The sequence below is a fragment of the Topomyia yanbarensis genome, chromosome 2 (genome assembly GCF_030247195.1).
Source record: "Topomyia yanbarensis strain Yona2022 chromosome 2, ASM3024719v1, whole genome shotgun sequence".
Lineage (NCBI taxonomy): Eukaryota > Metazoa > Arthropoda > Insecta > Diptera > Culicidae > Topomyia > Topomyia yanbarensis.
Genome location: NC_080671.1, coordinates 315,502,349 through 315,515,718, shown reverse-complemented (window position 1 = coordinate 315,515,718; position 13,370 = coordinate 315,502,349). Strand labels below are relative to the sequence as shown.

At 43.0% G+C, this 13,370-nt stretch overlaps 1 protein-coding gene across 2 annotated transcripts; it reads right to left on the bottom strand.

Annotated features, from left to right (window-relative positions):
• Positions 1 to 6,324: 6,324 nt before the first annotated feature.
• Positions 6,325 to 13,167, bottom strand: LOC131683648 (transcription initiation factor TFIID subunit 6-like). 2 transcript variants are annotated; one of them, XM_058965802.1, is made up of 4 exons: positions 12,166 to 13,167; positions 11,667 to 12,112; positions 11,305 to 11,606; positions 6,325 to 6,625 (listed from the first exon to the last, which is right to left on the bottom strand). In XM_058965802.1, exons 1-4 carry the CDS (start codon positions 13,024 to 13,026, stop codon positions 6,414 to 6,416), a joined length of 1,821 nt encoding a protein of 606 aa, XP_058821785.1. In that variant the 5' UTR covers positions 13,027 to 13,167; the 3' UTR covers positions 6,325 to 6,413. The 2 variants fall into 2 exon arrangements, with proteins under 2 accessions (XP_058821785.1, XP_058821784.1); XM_058965801.1 differs by having other exon boundaries at positions 6,325 to 6,637; positions 12,166 to 13,166.
• Positions 13,168 to 13,370: the final 203 nt, after the last annotated feature.

Below are 13,370 nucleotides of genomic sequence, written 5' to 3'. Positions count from 1 at the left end.
TGTAAATAACTCTATCCCATCCAAGAAAGTTAGGAGCCAAGAAGTAACATTAAGCTTCTTAGACAAGTCACTCCGAACGATCTTTTTTTTTATCCCTTTATGGGCAGCTAGGGCCGAGGGTGGTGGCTAGCGGGTTTCATACATCCTTGACCTGACGGACAAAGCTATGGTGCCTTGAACATAGGCAACGCAGATCCAAGGCCATCATTGAAATGATAAGTTCTGCGTTTGAGATGTACTTCCCCCGGTTGCCAGACGAATACCTGTAATTATTACTTGTTGCTTTGTATGAATGAATCTAATGTTCAGTCCTGGGTGGTGTATGTGTGGAAGGTGTGGTTTTTAGCGTTCGAGTCCAGGAGTGCATATCTGTCTGGGTTAGCGTGGGCGTTTACTAATTGTGTAATAGTGTGATCCCCAAAGGCACGAGCATTTAAATGCTAGCGTGTCTCTAACTTTGCGTGCATAAATTCGATTTTAGATTCGTGTGGTCATTCGCATATTCACGTGTATTCTTGAACGATCGCGCACGGACCGTGAATCTGACAATTAATTTTTAGTGTATGGTAGCGGAACGTGTTGTCTGGTGAATATGCATCATTCATTGCATCATTCTTGGTTGGTCCAACTGAAGGCATGAGTCGAGAGTAGAGAATTCCGAACGTAGCTGGTCTATGATCGCGCGAGTGGTGGGTTAATGCTTGAGACCGAGGTTGTAAAGTTATAGGTGCTGAAAAGTTCACTTAAGTAAAGGGATGTTTTAATGTTGGCGAAATTGCGAGCGTAGGTGAGTGTGAATGATTGAAATTATAATGTAAATTCGCGTTTTTGACCAGGTTTGTGTTATCGCGGAAGTTAAGGGCGTTCGTGCGCTTTGGATGTGAGTGTATATGGGAGAATATGCTATTGATTGTGTTAGTGAGTATGAGTATGAACCAAACTTAAGATATATTAATAAAAGGAAAAATAACATGCCGAATATTTCTTTTTTTAGGTCACTAACCGTGCATTGCAGAATGCCCGAAAACTCTGAACTAGGCCTCGTCGAGTCCAGTCTGTCCGTCTCGTCCTGTCGTGTCTGGGGTTTCCAGGTTACATGCATTCACCAGATGAGACTAGCGTATGTCAGTTTACTTGTGCACTGGTTTCGTAGAATCGAGGCGATCATCGAAATGATAGATCCTACGAGTGAATGCACTTGGCCTAGTCACCTGTCAAGCATTTGTGTATTTGTGTATGTTGAGATATGTGTGGAGCCTGTAAATAATATTTTAATGCGAATAATAATTTATACGTTAAAATAAGAAATGTGTTATATACTACTTGCAGTTTGTTGATCGTTCCTCATTATCTGATTCCATCGAGTATGAGAATACATCTCCATTGTTCTAAAACCTGGCGACGTCTGATGACAGAGAAGAATCATTGTTGGCAGCAATGTTGCTCTTCTTGGATGTTTGAGCTCGAAAAGGTCATCTCAAGAATATAACGCATGAGACCGAAAATAAATAAAAATAAAATAAAGAGAAGAGTTAATATTGTTATTGAGTATTAAAAATATGCCGATTTTTTTTTCGAGAATTGTCCTACTGGAGCTGTAGAGCTAATTGATTCAATCAAGGCATGGACCTAGACTTCTGGAATCGAGGACAGAGACTCCCGGACGTGAACGATTCTTGAATGCGCGAGTGCGGGGGACTGTAGGTTCACGCTTGAGACCGCGTCCGAGTGATTACAAGTGCTGAGACGTTCATACTATCACCGGGATGTTATAATGTCTGGAAGAGCGCGAGTATAGGTTGCGTGGATGGCCGCGAAGGGCTCAAGCATTTTTATATTTGTCTGTCACGTGTATGTGACTTATGTAGTTTAGTGGATATGAGCACTATATCTTCGATTGATCCACCTGAAGGCATTGGACCTATGCCACTAGGGGAATAGAGAATTGAGGATTTCGGTCGAAACCGATTCATGATCACGCAAACACGGGCATTTGGAGGTTCACTCTCGAGATCGGGATTGTTAATTTATAAGTGCTAAACCATTCATTCAGTCACCGGGGTGTTATACTTTTTACGAGATCGGGGGTGTGGTCGTGCGTGGATGATCGCGAAGGACTCGAGAGTTTGTATGTGGACGTTTTTGTCGCGTGTGCCAGTATGTATGCAACTTCGCGTGGACACATTATTTCTATAAGCGTGTGGCCATTTGCATGTTCGCGTATTCTTCAATGATCTCCCGTGGATGTCTTGTCTAGTTTCTACCTCTATTGATCCAACTAAAGGCATGAATTTGGGCTGCTAGGATCAAGGGCGGAGACCTCCGGACGTGACCGATTCATGATTGCGCGAGCTTAGGTTCTTAGGTTCCAACGTTCACCTAGTCAATCGGGGAGTTTGAATATTGGCGAGATCGCGGGCGTTCGCACTTGTGAACAGGTTTGTGTTATTGCGTAGGCTACGTTTGTACGTTTGGAATGAGAGACTGTTAGTGTACATGAGCGAATAAGCAATTTGTGTTAATGAATGTTAGCATGGATCTAATTGAAAATATAGCAACAAAAGAAGGACGCCTGCAGAGAGAATTGGGCCCAAAACCCACATTGTATATTATTTGACCATGGCAGTGGATAATAAAGGTCGCCAAGTTAAGTACTAAAATTGATCACAATGTAGCTTAACTAAAAAATATGATCGTATCTCAAGTTTCTGTGATATAATCACTGTAATACTGCTTTAGTGGAAAAGCCCCCGGACCACATCAAAGTACAGTATCATGCCGAGGGAAGTCACTCCGAACGATCTTTTTCCTTATAGTTTCCTTATAGTACATTTTTGGTGTAGAACCGGTCTGATCGGCATTTCGCCCTAGGCCAAAAATGCGTGCCCCCCTCAACCCAAATTTTAACTAGGACGAATTAGCGCATGGGCGCCATTTAAACTCCTTTTTTAATAATTTTGTAATGCATTCTTACCTTTGCGTTTCCATAATTTACCTTGAGGCTGATATTTACCGCTTATTGCTATTTCATATTCCTTTGCCATTGCAAATCTCCTCTTTAGATTTCAGATTTTAATTTTTTTTCCTCTTTGTTAGTCCTTTTTCTGTTCTGTTAATAAGCTTCTTCTGTGTCCACGATTTTATGAATTATTCCGCTCGTACATGAAAGAGAGATTAATAGTAGATACGAAGATTTCTTGAATGAATATTTCTTTTATGGGACTGTAAATGTGAACTCTTCTAGAATGTTTAAGTTGATTTGTACCAAGTTGTTAATATGACATCTGGTTGATAGTATGAATTCATATTTTTTTTGAGGTCGCTAGCCGTGCATTGAAGAATGCCTAAAACTCTGAACTAGCCCCCGTCGAGTCCAGTCCGTCATCTGTCCGTCTCGTCCTGTCGTGTCTGGGGCTTCCAGGTTACGTGCATTCACCAGACGAGACTAGCTTATGTCAGCCTAATTGTGCACTGGTTTCGTACAATCGAGGCGATCATCGAAATGATAGATCCTACGAGTGAATGCACTTGGCCCAGTCACCTGTCGAGCATTTGTATATTTGCGTGTGTGAATGTTTACGTGTGTATGGGAAGTGTTGCATGTTGAGATATGTGTGTTACCTGTAAATAATATTTTAATACAAATATGCATGATGTTAAAATAAGACATGTGTAATATGCTACTTACAGTTTGTTGTTCGTTCCTACTTATCTGATTCAATTGAGTATAAAAGTACATCTCAATTTTTCTAAAACCTGGCGATGTCTGATGGCAGCGAATAGTCATTGTTGACAGCAATGTTGCCCTTTTATGTTAAAATATCTCGGAGAAGTCATCAGAGGAATATGACGCATGAGATCGAAAATAAATAAAATAAAATAAAGACTGGAGTTAGTACTGTTATTGAATATTAATTGAACCACACACATGTACCATGCAATAAAACTACTTGGAATCGTCCAAATCCCAGAAAATGATATATATTTACCATTAACGACAATTAACTCCGTTAGAAGTTTCTCATGCTATGCTGGACGGGAATGGATGATTGACGTGCATCGGTAAATCAATCGTACCTTCATTTATCCAATCCGAATGAATCGAATCGAATGCACGAATTGAACACCAGTAAAAAGTGACCAACGAATCCCAAGAAGGATCACCCACTGTTCCATCATATAAGCCAGTTCTGCATCCATTCCCCGGTCCACATGTCACAAATACTCAGACGCCCACATACACAGATAGCACACAATTGTACACTAGTACCAAAAACTACAATTATTACAACACAACACAACTAATAGGGTTCTACTGTTATTTTTTTTAATGCGCCTGTGCACGTTGCCGAGGTCGACCGATAAATCGACACACAATGACTTCCACTGCGAGCCGTGCACACAGAGACTGCCGTTAAGCTGTTGAACAATGTCTGCAAACACAGCCCACAGAAAAAGTCAATCCACGGCGACCCGCCGATCGGCCACGCCAGTGTGCACAGGCTCTTAGTTGACTGTTAGTTTGGGCTGGTGCAGAGTATGAAAAAATCCTAAAGCAGGTGTCTGCTCAAATATGCTTGAAGATGTTTGCAATACCGTCAAACCCGTCAACCTAGGAGAGCCCCATAAAAACCCAAATTTTTGTGTCAATTGAAGCACCCCTCAGGTCATGGGAGCACTCCCCCCCCCCGTTTTGGCAAATTGCCAAAGCCCTTGATTTTCTTTTGATCATATCTCCGGTTCTATTTACTCTAGAATCAAACCGCAAGATGGCTTTTGAGGAAAATTGTTCAATGAACCTAGAAAAAATATTAATTTTTGGCGGCAGTGCTGCTAACTATGCGATTTTTTTAGTTAAATATTAAAACGTTATTTTTCGCTCAATACATATATTTTAATTTTGAAAATTCTAATGGCATCGTGTTCCTCAGACATTTTTACATAAAAAACACTTATAATCTCAATATAATTTGAGCGGATCCTGAGATACACCGTTTTGAATAAAAAACCGCAATTTCCCATATAAAATCGCAAGCGCACAACACTAAAAAACCAACTTGAGTATTCTGAGTTCAAACATAATTTTTCGTAAAGTAGACGAGAAATGATGAAAAGCTACAGTTTTGGCTTGCTTCTACCAGATCATGGTCGATTTTTATGACCGTTTGAAGATTTTCTCAATTTTGGCCAATAAAAATGGATTTTTATATGAGAAAATGCGAGTTTTTCCCTTCAAAACGATATATCTCAGGATGCGCTCATATTATATTGAGATGATGTGTTTTTTATGTAAAAATGTCTGAGGAATGCGATTGCATTAGAATTTTCAAAATTAAAATATATGTATTGAGAGAAAAATTAACTTTTAATATTTCACTTAAAAATCGCATAGTTGGTAGAACTGCACCAAAAATTAATATTTTTTCTAGATTCCTTGAATAATTTTCTTCAAAAGCCATCTTGCGGTTTGATTCTAGAGTAAATATAACCGGAGATGTGATCAAAAGAAAATCAAGGGCTTTGGCAATTTGCCAAAACGGGGTGGTGCTTCCATGACCCGAGGGGTGCTTCAATTGACACAAAAAATTGGGTTTTTATATATGAGCCCTAGATGAACAAATCCGTGGAGGTCGATTTCAAGTTTGCATCTTTTTTGATCACTTCGCGTGGAATGTACATGTACATTTTTTCTTTCGTAACCGGTGTCCCGAATCATAAGCAAATGAATTATAGAGGCTTGGTGCAAGAACGACCCAACTCCTAAAAGATGGTTTCGAGTAGTTTTGAGAAACGAGCGAGAACTATACCAAACGTATAAGATATTTTCTTTTTCTCAATTTCAGAGAGCGAGTGAAGGGGCTATAACCCAGGCTCATTAGCCAACACACAAGGTGTAAATGACTCTGTTCCATCCCTGAAAGTTGGGAGCAAAGAAGTAACATTAAGCTTGTTAGTAAAGTCACTCCGAGCGATCCCTTTCAACTGAAACGGTCGGTACGGTTGTCCTTGTTTCTTTCTTCTTCATGGCCCACTGAACGAGCAGCCGCTGGTGCCCTAAGACGATTTCACTAGATTTTCAGAGCAGCGTGCACTCAGTACACTAGCGGAAGGTTAAATTCACTGCCCTTAATCGCAAGTCAGTCCCATGTTCTATGGGATACCCTATCTACATGGGACTAACTTGCAGTTATAGGCAGTTCATCATTAGATGAATATTTGATTGCCGTATAATCTTGAATCACACGGTGAGCCTGGCGGTTTTAATAAATGAGTCTTGATCTAGCCATGTCTAAAATGGATTTCGGATATTCAATTCCGGTTCGATTTGTTGCATCAATATATTCTGCCACAAGAATAAATTTTCTAACACTAAACGTACAAAAAACCGACGAGAAACACACATAATTTCGAAATTAAGCCAGATGCGACAGATCATCTAGCTCTAATGTCGGAGGAGGCTGCGAGCTGCTGCTGCCTGTTCCACCGCCGCTCACAAACAACGGTTTGGTAATCACATTTGCTGCAGGTCCCTGCTGCAACACCACTTTCTGAGTATTCGGTTCCAATTTTATGAATCCCGGTTGCACGGAACTTCCACTGGAGCGTTGACTCTGTTGTATGATACCTACAAAATCATCTTTCGATTGGTTTTGGTTTGGGAGAGAAAAGAAATAGCTGCATTTGAATCGTTGCTTTCTTTTGGGTAGACAAGGCAGAATGAATACTACTTCGGAGGTTACTTGCATGCTTCGGAGTTAGTGCATTTTCCATTCAGTAACTACACGGTGGTTAGGAGTTGCGTGTTAGATCAATACTTATTTTGTCTAGTTCTACTTGGGATGTAATTTGCTACACGACAAATGTTATCTATAGGGCAGGACTAAACGCTATTAAAGAAGACATTTTCGAGAATATCATGTTGCGGTTGAATCAGTATTGTCCGTGAACATATTAAAAATAATACGGCTGTTCATATACCACGTGGACAATTTCATTACCCTAACCTGCCTTCCCAAGATGCCTACTAAAGTGACAAGAAAAAAAGATCCCCATCCGCCCACCCCTGAGTCGATTCCTAATCCCACCAAGAGTATATGGAGCAAATCGGACAAGTATAGCTACCGGATCAACGTGCTTGAGGTTTGTTTAGGGTTTTTTCGACAATTTACATGAAGAAAACCCGCTAGCTCGCATTTTCACCGCTAGGTGGCACTGTATGCATCGTATTATCACCGCAAGTGAAAATAAGGAAGATAATTTAATTGCCTACAACTTTGTCGAAGACTGCTAGTCAATTCGGCTTTATTGAATTAAGATATTAAACTGTTAGTGAAGTGATGTCTTAGTCAGTTTTTCAGGGGACCTAGCAGCGCATGGTTGTATATGATTGCTTGATTCCCACGAACTAAACATTTTTGTGATATAACCCGATCAGAAACACATAACAAGAATATTTCAAAACTATATCTCTCGTTGTTACTTGTTATAATTTCCTGTTATTTTAACTACTAACGAGACCAAATTTATAACACAATTGGTTACGAAAATTGCATTCTGTTACAATCTTGTTATTTCATTCTGATCAGGAATGGTTAGGTTTAGCTCAAAGCATGTTCAGAAGAATGGAGAATGGTACGGAGGTAACACACCATCCTGGATGTTAGGCAACACACTAACCGGACAAGACCCTCACCAGGAGACGGAAGACCTGGCGGGCCCAAAAAGCAGACGCTCGAGGACGCTGTTGTTGCTGTTAGAAAGGACGGTGAGAAAGCTCGAGAACCGTAAGGAGAAACACGGTTAACAGCAACAAAATGAGTTTGCTACTCAAGGGGAGCAGAAGAGGACAGGTTCGTCAGATGGCGCCAAAAGGAGAAGCCGTGCTCGTCAAAGCCAATGACGCGACGACGCATGCAGCGCTGTCCAAGAAGGTCAGAGAGGACCCAGAGCTGAAGGATTTGGGGGGAAACGTGGTAAGATTCAGGCGTACCCAACAAGGCGAGATGCTCCTCGAATTGAAGAAGAATCCCATGACTAGCAGCTCGACCTTGCAGGAGACTCTTACCAAATCAATGGGTGAAAAGTAAAGTAAAAGCCTTAAACCCGGAGATGGTGATTGTGTGCAAGGACCTTGATGAAATCACGACGGAAGAGCCAAGATGAGAGGTGTACTGAAGCAGAAGTGTAACCAGCGCGAGATGCACATGACGATCCGGATAAAGGATGGATACGGATGAACTCAGCGTTGATATGCTTACCGGTAACCGATGCAGACAAGGCACTGGAAGTAGGCAGTTACAATTGGATGGTCGAGATGCCCATTGAGAGCCGCCCCACGAGTGAATAAACACGCGGAAAAATGCTTGAAGTGTTTGGGATTTGGACATTTGGCAGCGGCTTGCGAAGGCTCGCTCAGATCCGGAATGTGCTGGAAATGCGGAGAGACGAGCCATCTTGCGAGAGACTGCAAGCAGAGGCCGAAGTGCTTGCTTTGCACTCCATCGGACGGAAACGGCCATCGGACGGGTGGCTTTAAATGCCCTACCTACAAGAAGGCGACTGCAGGGTAACGGTAATGGAGATAACCAGATAAACCTGAATCACTATGACACAGCACAACAACTGTCGTGGCAGTTAATGACAGAAACTATGTGCGATGTCGCTAGGATCGCAGAGTTGTATCAAGTCCCCCTGATAACGCTAACTGGGAGGCTGATAGATCGGAAACAAGTGGTACAAGCTATGGGCAGATTTCCCATTCAAGAAGTGGTAGAACGCTCATAGGAGGGCTTAGTGATAGCCACAATCAACGGCGTCTTATCTAACTGTCTTGTCTAGCTGTTACGCTCCACCAAGGTGGAAAGTAGAGCAGTTTAGCTTAATACTGGAGCAGTTAACAGAACAGCTGATCGGTCGGAATCCGGTAGTCATTGGTGGCGATTTCAACGCCTGGGCAGTAGAGTAACCAACACAAGAGGGTGTATCCTGCAGGAAACTCTAGCGAAGTTAGACGTACGATTGTGCAATGAAGGTTCAGTTAGCACATTTCGGAGAGACGGGAGGGAGTCTATCATCGACGTTACATTCTGTGGTCCTTAATTGACGGCGAACATGGATTTGAGAGTAGGCGAAACGTATACAAAGTGACCACCTGGCGATTCGCTACCGTATCGGTCAACGGAAGCCTGCTGCAGTACGAATGAAAGAAGAATGACCGGTGAGCGAAAGTGGAAGACTAAAGCCTTCAACAAAGACCTCTTCGTTGAGGAACTTCGGCCGTACGGCGAGACTGAGAACGTGGATGCGGATGACCTAACAAAAAGGATTGTAGCGGTTTGTGACGCCACAATGCCGCAAAAACTGGAACCACAAAATAAACGGCGTCCAGCTTACTGGTGGAACGAGGCGCTTAGTACGCTACGCGTTACGGGAAGATAAGGCCGCTTTAAAACGGGAGATCAGACTTAGCAAGTCAGATTGCCACAAGGAGCTGTACCCGTCAATCCCTGGGGCGACGCGTACCGAGTCGTGATGGCGAAAACGAAGGGCTCGACGACGCCAGCCGGAATGTGCCCGAGCAAGCTGAAAATTATCGTCGAGGGTCTTTTCCCGAAGCACGATCCAACGATCTGGCCACCAACACCGTACGGCCAAGAAGAAGGAGCAAACACGGACGATCAGCAAATGACTAACGACGAGCTCGCGGAGGTATCGAAGCGCCTGAAGTCAAAGAAAGCCCCCGGTCCGGATGGAATACCAAATGTGGTGCTGAAAGCTGCGATCTTGGCATATCCGGACATGTTCAGGATGGTGGTGCGGCTTCGTACAGGCCTATATTTCTGCTGGATACACTCGGAAAACTCCTGGATCATCCTTAACAGGTTGACGAAATTCACGGAAGGTGAACACGGACTTCCCAAGATGCAGTTCGGATTCTGCAAAGGAGCATCGACAGTGGATGCTACTCGGACAGCACTCGAGAGTGCTGAGAAGGCATCTAAACAGAAACCAAAAAAGAAATCGATACTGCGCTTTGGTCACGATAGGTGTGAAGAATGCCGCAGCGCTACACAGAATGAGGGTTCTCGACTATCTATCACAGATCCTGAGGAGCTACTTCCAGAACTGAGTGCTGATGTACGAGACGAGCGAATAACAGAAGTCAATGCGAGTCACAGGGGGTGTTCCTCAGGGCTCCATTATCGGTCCAACTCTTTGGAACGGGATGTAAGACGGGGTCTTAGCACTGCAGTTACCCAGGAAATTGAATATCGTGGGTTTTGCGAACGACGTGTCACTAACGGTGATGGGTGAGACACTTGAAGAAGTGGAGGTGTCCACGACGAAGACAATAGACGCGATCGAGAGCTGGATGAACGTGGTCAAGTTGTAAATAGCTCACCACAAAACGGAGTTGTTGTTGGTCAGCAACTGCAATCGCCGAAAAAAGCTACGTCATTTGTGTACGGCCCCTTATTATGATGTTATCGTTTTCCCGCAGGAGAAATCCGGACCCACAATTTCCTTCTTCTCGTCGCAGATTTGTTGCGATAGAGAAACGCGAGGTGGTTTTATCGTACAGAGAGAACATTTTCCTTGGATTTTCTTTCACACGACTTCCTCTGATTTTGTGATGACAGTTTTACCACCGGTGTTTCCAATTTCACAAATGTATACGCACTTGAAAAAAAAAAAATGGAAGGTATTCAAGCGCCAATCATGGTACAAATTTTCTTATAAAGGGCAAAAATGTAATGAAAGTCCACGTGGACATTTCCCATACCCCCTCCCCTTGCACAAGCGAGAACTTTATCGCAACCACTACCCCCCACTACATTGTCCACGTGGTATATGAATGGCTTCAAATATGTACTGTTTCCACGTCATTGTATTAGAAAACGACCGCTTAACCCTTTTGGAGGATGTGTATTGCACGGAGGGCACCACATTCTAGTATTCAGGCGAGCATTCGTTTAACTCGTTGAAAAATTAAACATGGGCGCTTCAAGCGGTCGTTTAAATGCAGCAAAGTCCAACATTTTCAATCCCTAACATGATTCATGGAAACAAATGCAATTTTGTTTTGTTTGGTTCAATAAACTGAGCAAAGAGGAAAACTTTACAAGTGCATCATTTTTATGATAGTGCACTATGCTGCCGTTACACGCACAATTGTCCTATCTCAATACAAACACCGATGGGACAATTATACGTAGGACGGCAGTACGCTACCTGCCCAAACCGATTCAATGGTGGATTAGTGTGCATATTATCGCTGACAAGATGCTTCAGACGGCTACTTACCCTGGGACGGAGAAGGAGTTTGCTGACGTTGAGTTACTATAACGTACTTCTGCTGCTGTCCACTGGATGATTGTCCGCCTGTGGAAGATTGTCTCTGTAAACCGGAACCAGTAGATGGTTTACTTCCACCTCCAGAAATAAGTGGGGTCTGAGGTCTAGCCGGTGTGCTTGATGTGGTGGTTACTATCGATACATTTGCAGCAGAACTGCTTGCACTTGTACAGGCAGGGGTAGGTGGAGGAGCAGTTCTTGCTTTAATGACACCTTGATGCAGTGTCGGACCAAGGAATCCATAGTCCTTCCTACAAACCAATGAAATGTAAAAAACGAAAAAGGGTTTTTGCTACGAAAACAAAACTAACTTGTATTCTTCCACCACATCAGGTGGATTGCGAAGTGTTTTCAGGATAGGAGAGCACACTTTTTGCAGCATAGCTCGGATATGACCAGCAGCAATCTTGTCAGTTGCGCTTATATTACTTCCTTGTAGATGGACTTCTACTCTCTCGGAGATGAACTTCAATCGCGGAATAATGAAAACTTTTATCACTTCCGTTCCAAGCTCTGACAATCCCTCCAATGCGCCATACAAGGAGGATAAAGGCGTCTTGTCGTTCTGTAAGGCAGCACTGAAGAGTCTGGTAACACGTGTCTGCAGGTTGTTCGTCGAAGTGTTAAAATTCTTACAAATCTGTGCCATCAGCCGGGCAGCAAAATCCCGCAGAGCCCAATGATTATCCAGCTCGGGACGCATGCAAAGCTGCCTAGAAACGATACACGTTGATACAGACGGAATCATTTCATGAAGCTAGAAAAAATAACAAATTCAATATCAGCTAGGATGGTACTACACCAACTTACATATTTCTCCAAATACAACGCCGGATTGTCCAACAACGCTCGCACCATTCTCATGAGATATATCAGTAAAGCAAGATTATTCTGAACTACATTAACTTTTACGCCCTCGGCAATAAAAGTACACATCCTCGGCAACATCTCATGCAGCCCTGGATCACATGCCAATGATGTAAGTGCCTCCGCTCTTCTAGCCTCATCCGAACCGACACAAGCTTCGGTGATCTCCTTGTAGTACAGCTGCTGCTCTACTGATAGCTCGTGAGTAGCCAGTTGCTTCACATGGACCGTCTCAACATTCTTCAGCTTCTGCGCCTTCCAAATAGCCGGTTTGCCCGTGGTATCCTTAATGTGTGCCTTGTCGAGCTTGTGAACCGGATTAACCGAATCCAATGCTTGAACATCCTTTGAAAGCGGGGGTGGGTTTTCTGGAATTGTAGGTTGAACCCCATCCACACAAAGCCAATGCGCCCTCAGCGTTATGTCCAGAGGAATTTTCGGTGGTGCCGTTTGTATAACGTCCGCCAAATCAATTTCTTTCTCCTCGATAAAATGCAACTCACGTCCTCCTCCGGAAGCAAAACGAAATGGAATGAAATCTGGCGAAACGAAGCCATATTGTGGCTCAATGTTGCGCACTTTCAGCGAGTGATCTATATCGGCAATAGACATCTTCATGCGCTTTGAATGGTGCATAAACTTCGCAGCATCTTGGACGATTTGTTTGAGCTTGAAAGAAACATCATCCGCCAGTTCTTTCGCAGCATCATCGGGTAGGCTGCCCACGCCAATACTTTCTGCGATCACCTTGATCGATTCTAGTGACAGCGTTGTGCCGTACATGGTTTTATCGGTTTCACTCATACTGGAAGGGGCTAAATCATTGAAACTTCACTAGCTAAACAGTAAAATAAATTATTTAAGTGAGATTTCGCCACAATAACGCTGCTTCGTTTATCAAATTAGACCTTTGTTATGTTTAGATAGAAAACGTCACAAATTTACACTGCTATGCCAAAGGTCTGAAAACAAGAGTATATTTTATATTCTCTTTTCTCTCAAAAAGGAGATTACAACCAGAGATGCCAGATGTGAAAACATGTCTTCATTTTACTCGAAAATCTGTTTGGTTTCTGGCAGAATTTTAGCTCAAATTCAACGAACGATTGCGAGTCCTCTTAGTCGTACCAAAGAGAATAGTGAAAGAG

Bases quoted from the DNA above. Each gene is read 5' to 3' on its own strand.
- LOC131683648 (XM_058965801.1), bottom strand. From the start codon at position 13,026: ATGAGTGAAACCGATAAAACCATGTACGGCACAACGCTGTCACTAGAA. The intron at 12,113-12,165 runs GTAAGTTGGTGT...TATTTTTTCTAG, and splicing joins CGTTGTATTTGGAGAAATAT to CTTCATGAAATGATTCCGTC. The intron at 6,638-11,304 runs GTAAGTAGCCGT...ACCAATCGAAAG, and splicing joins AACTCCTTCTCCGTCCCAGG to ATGATTTTGTAGGTATCATA.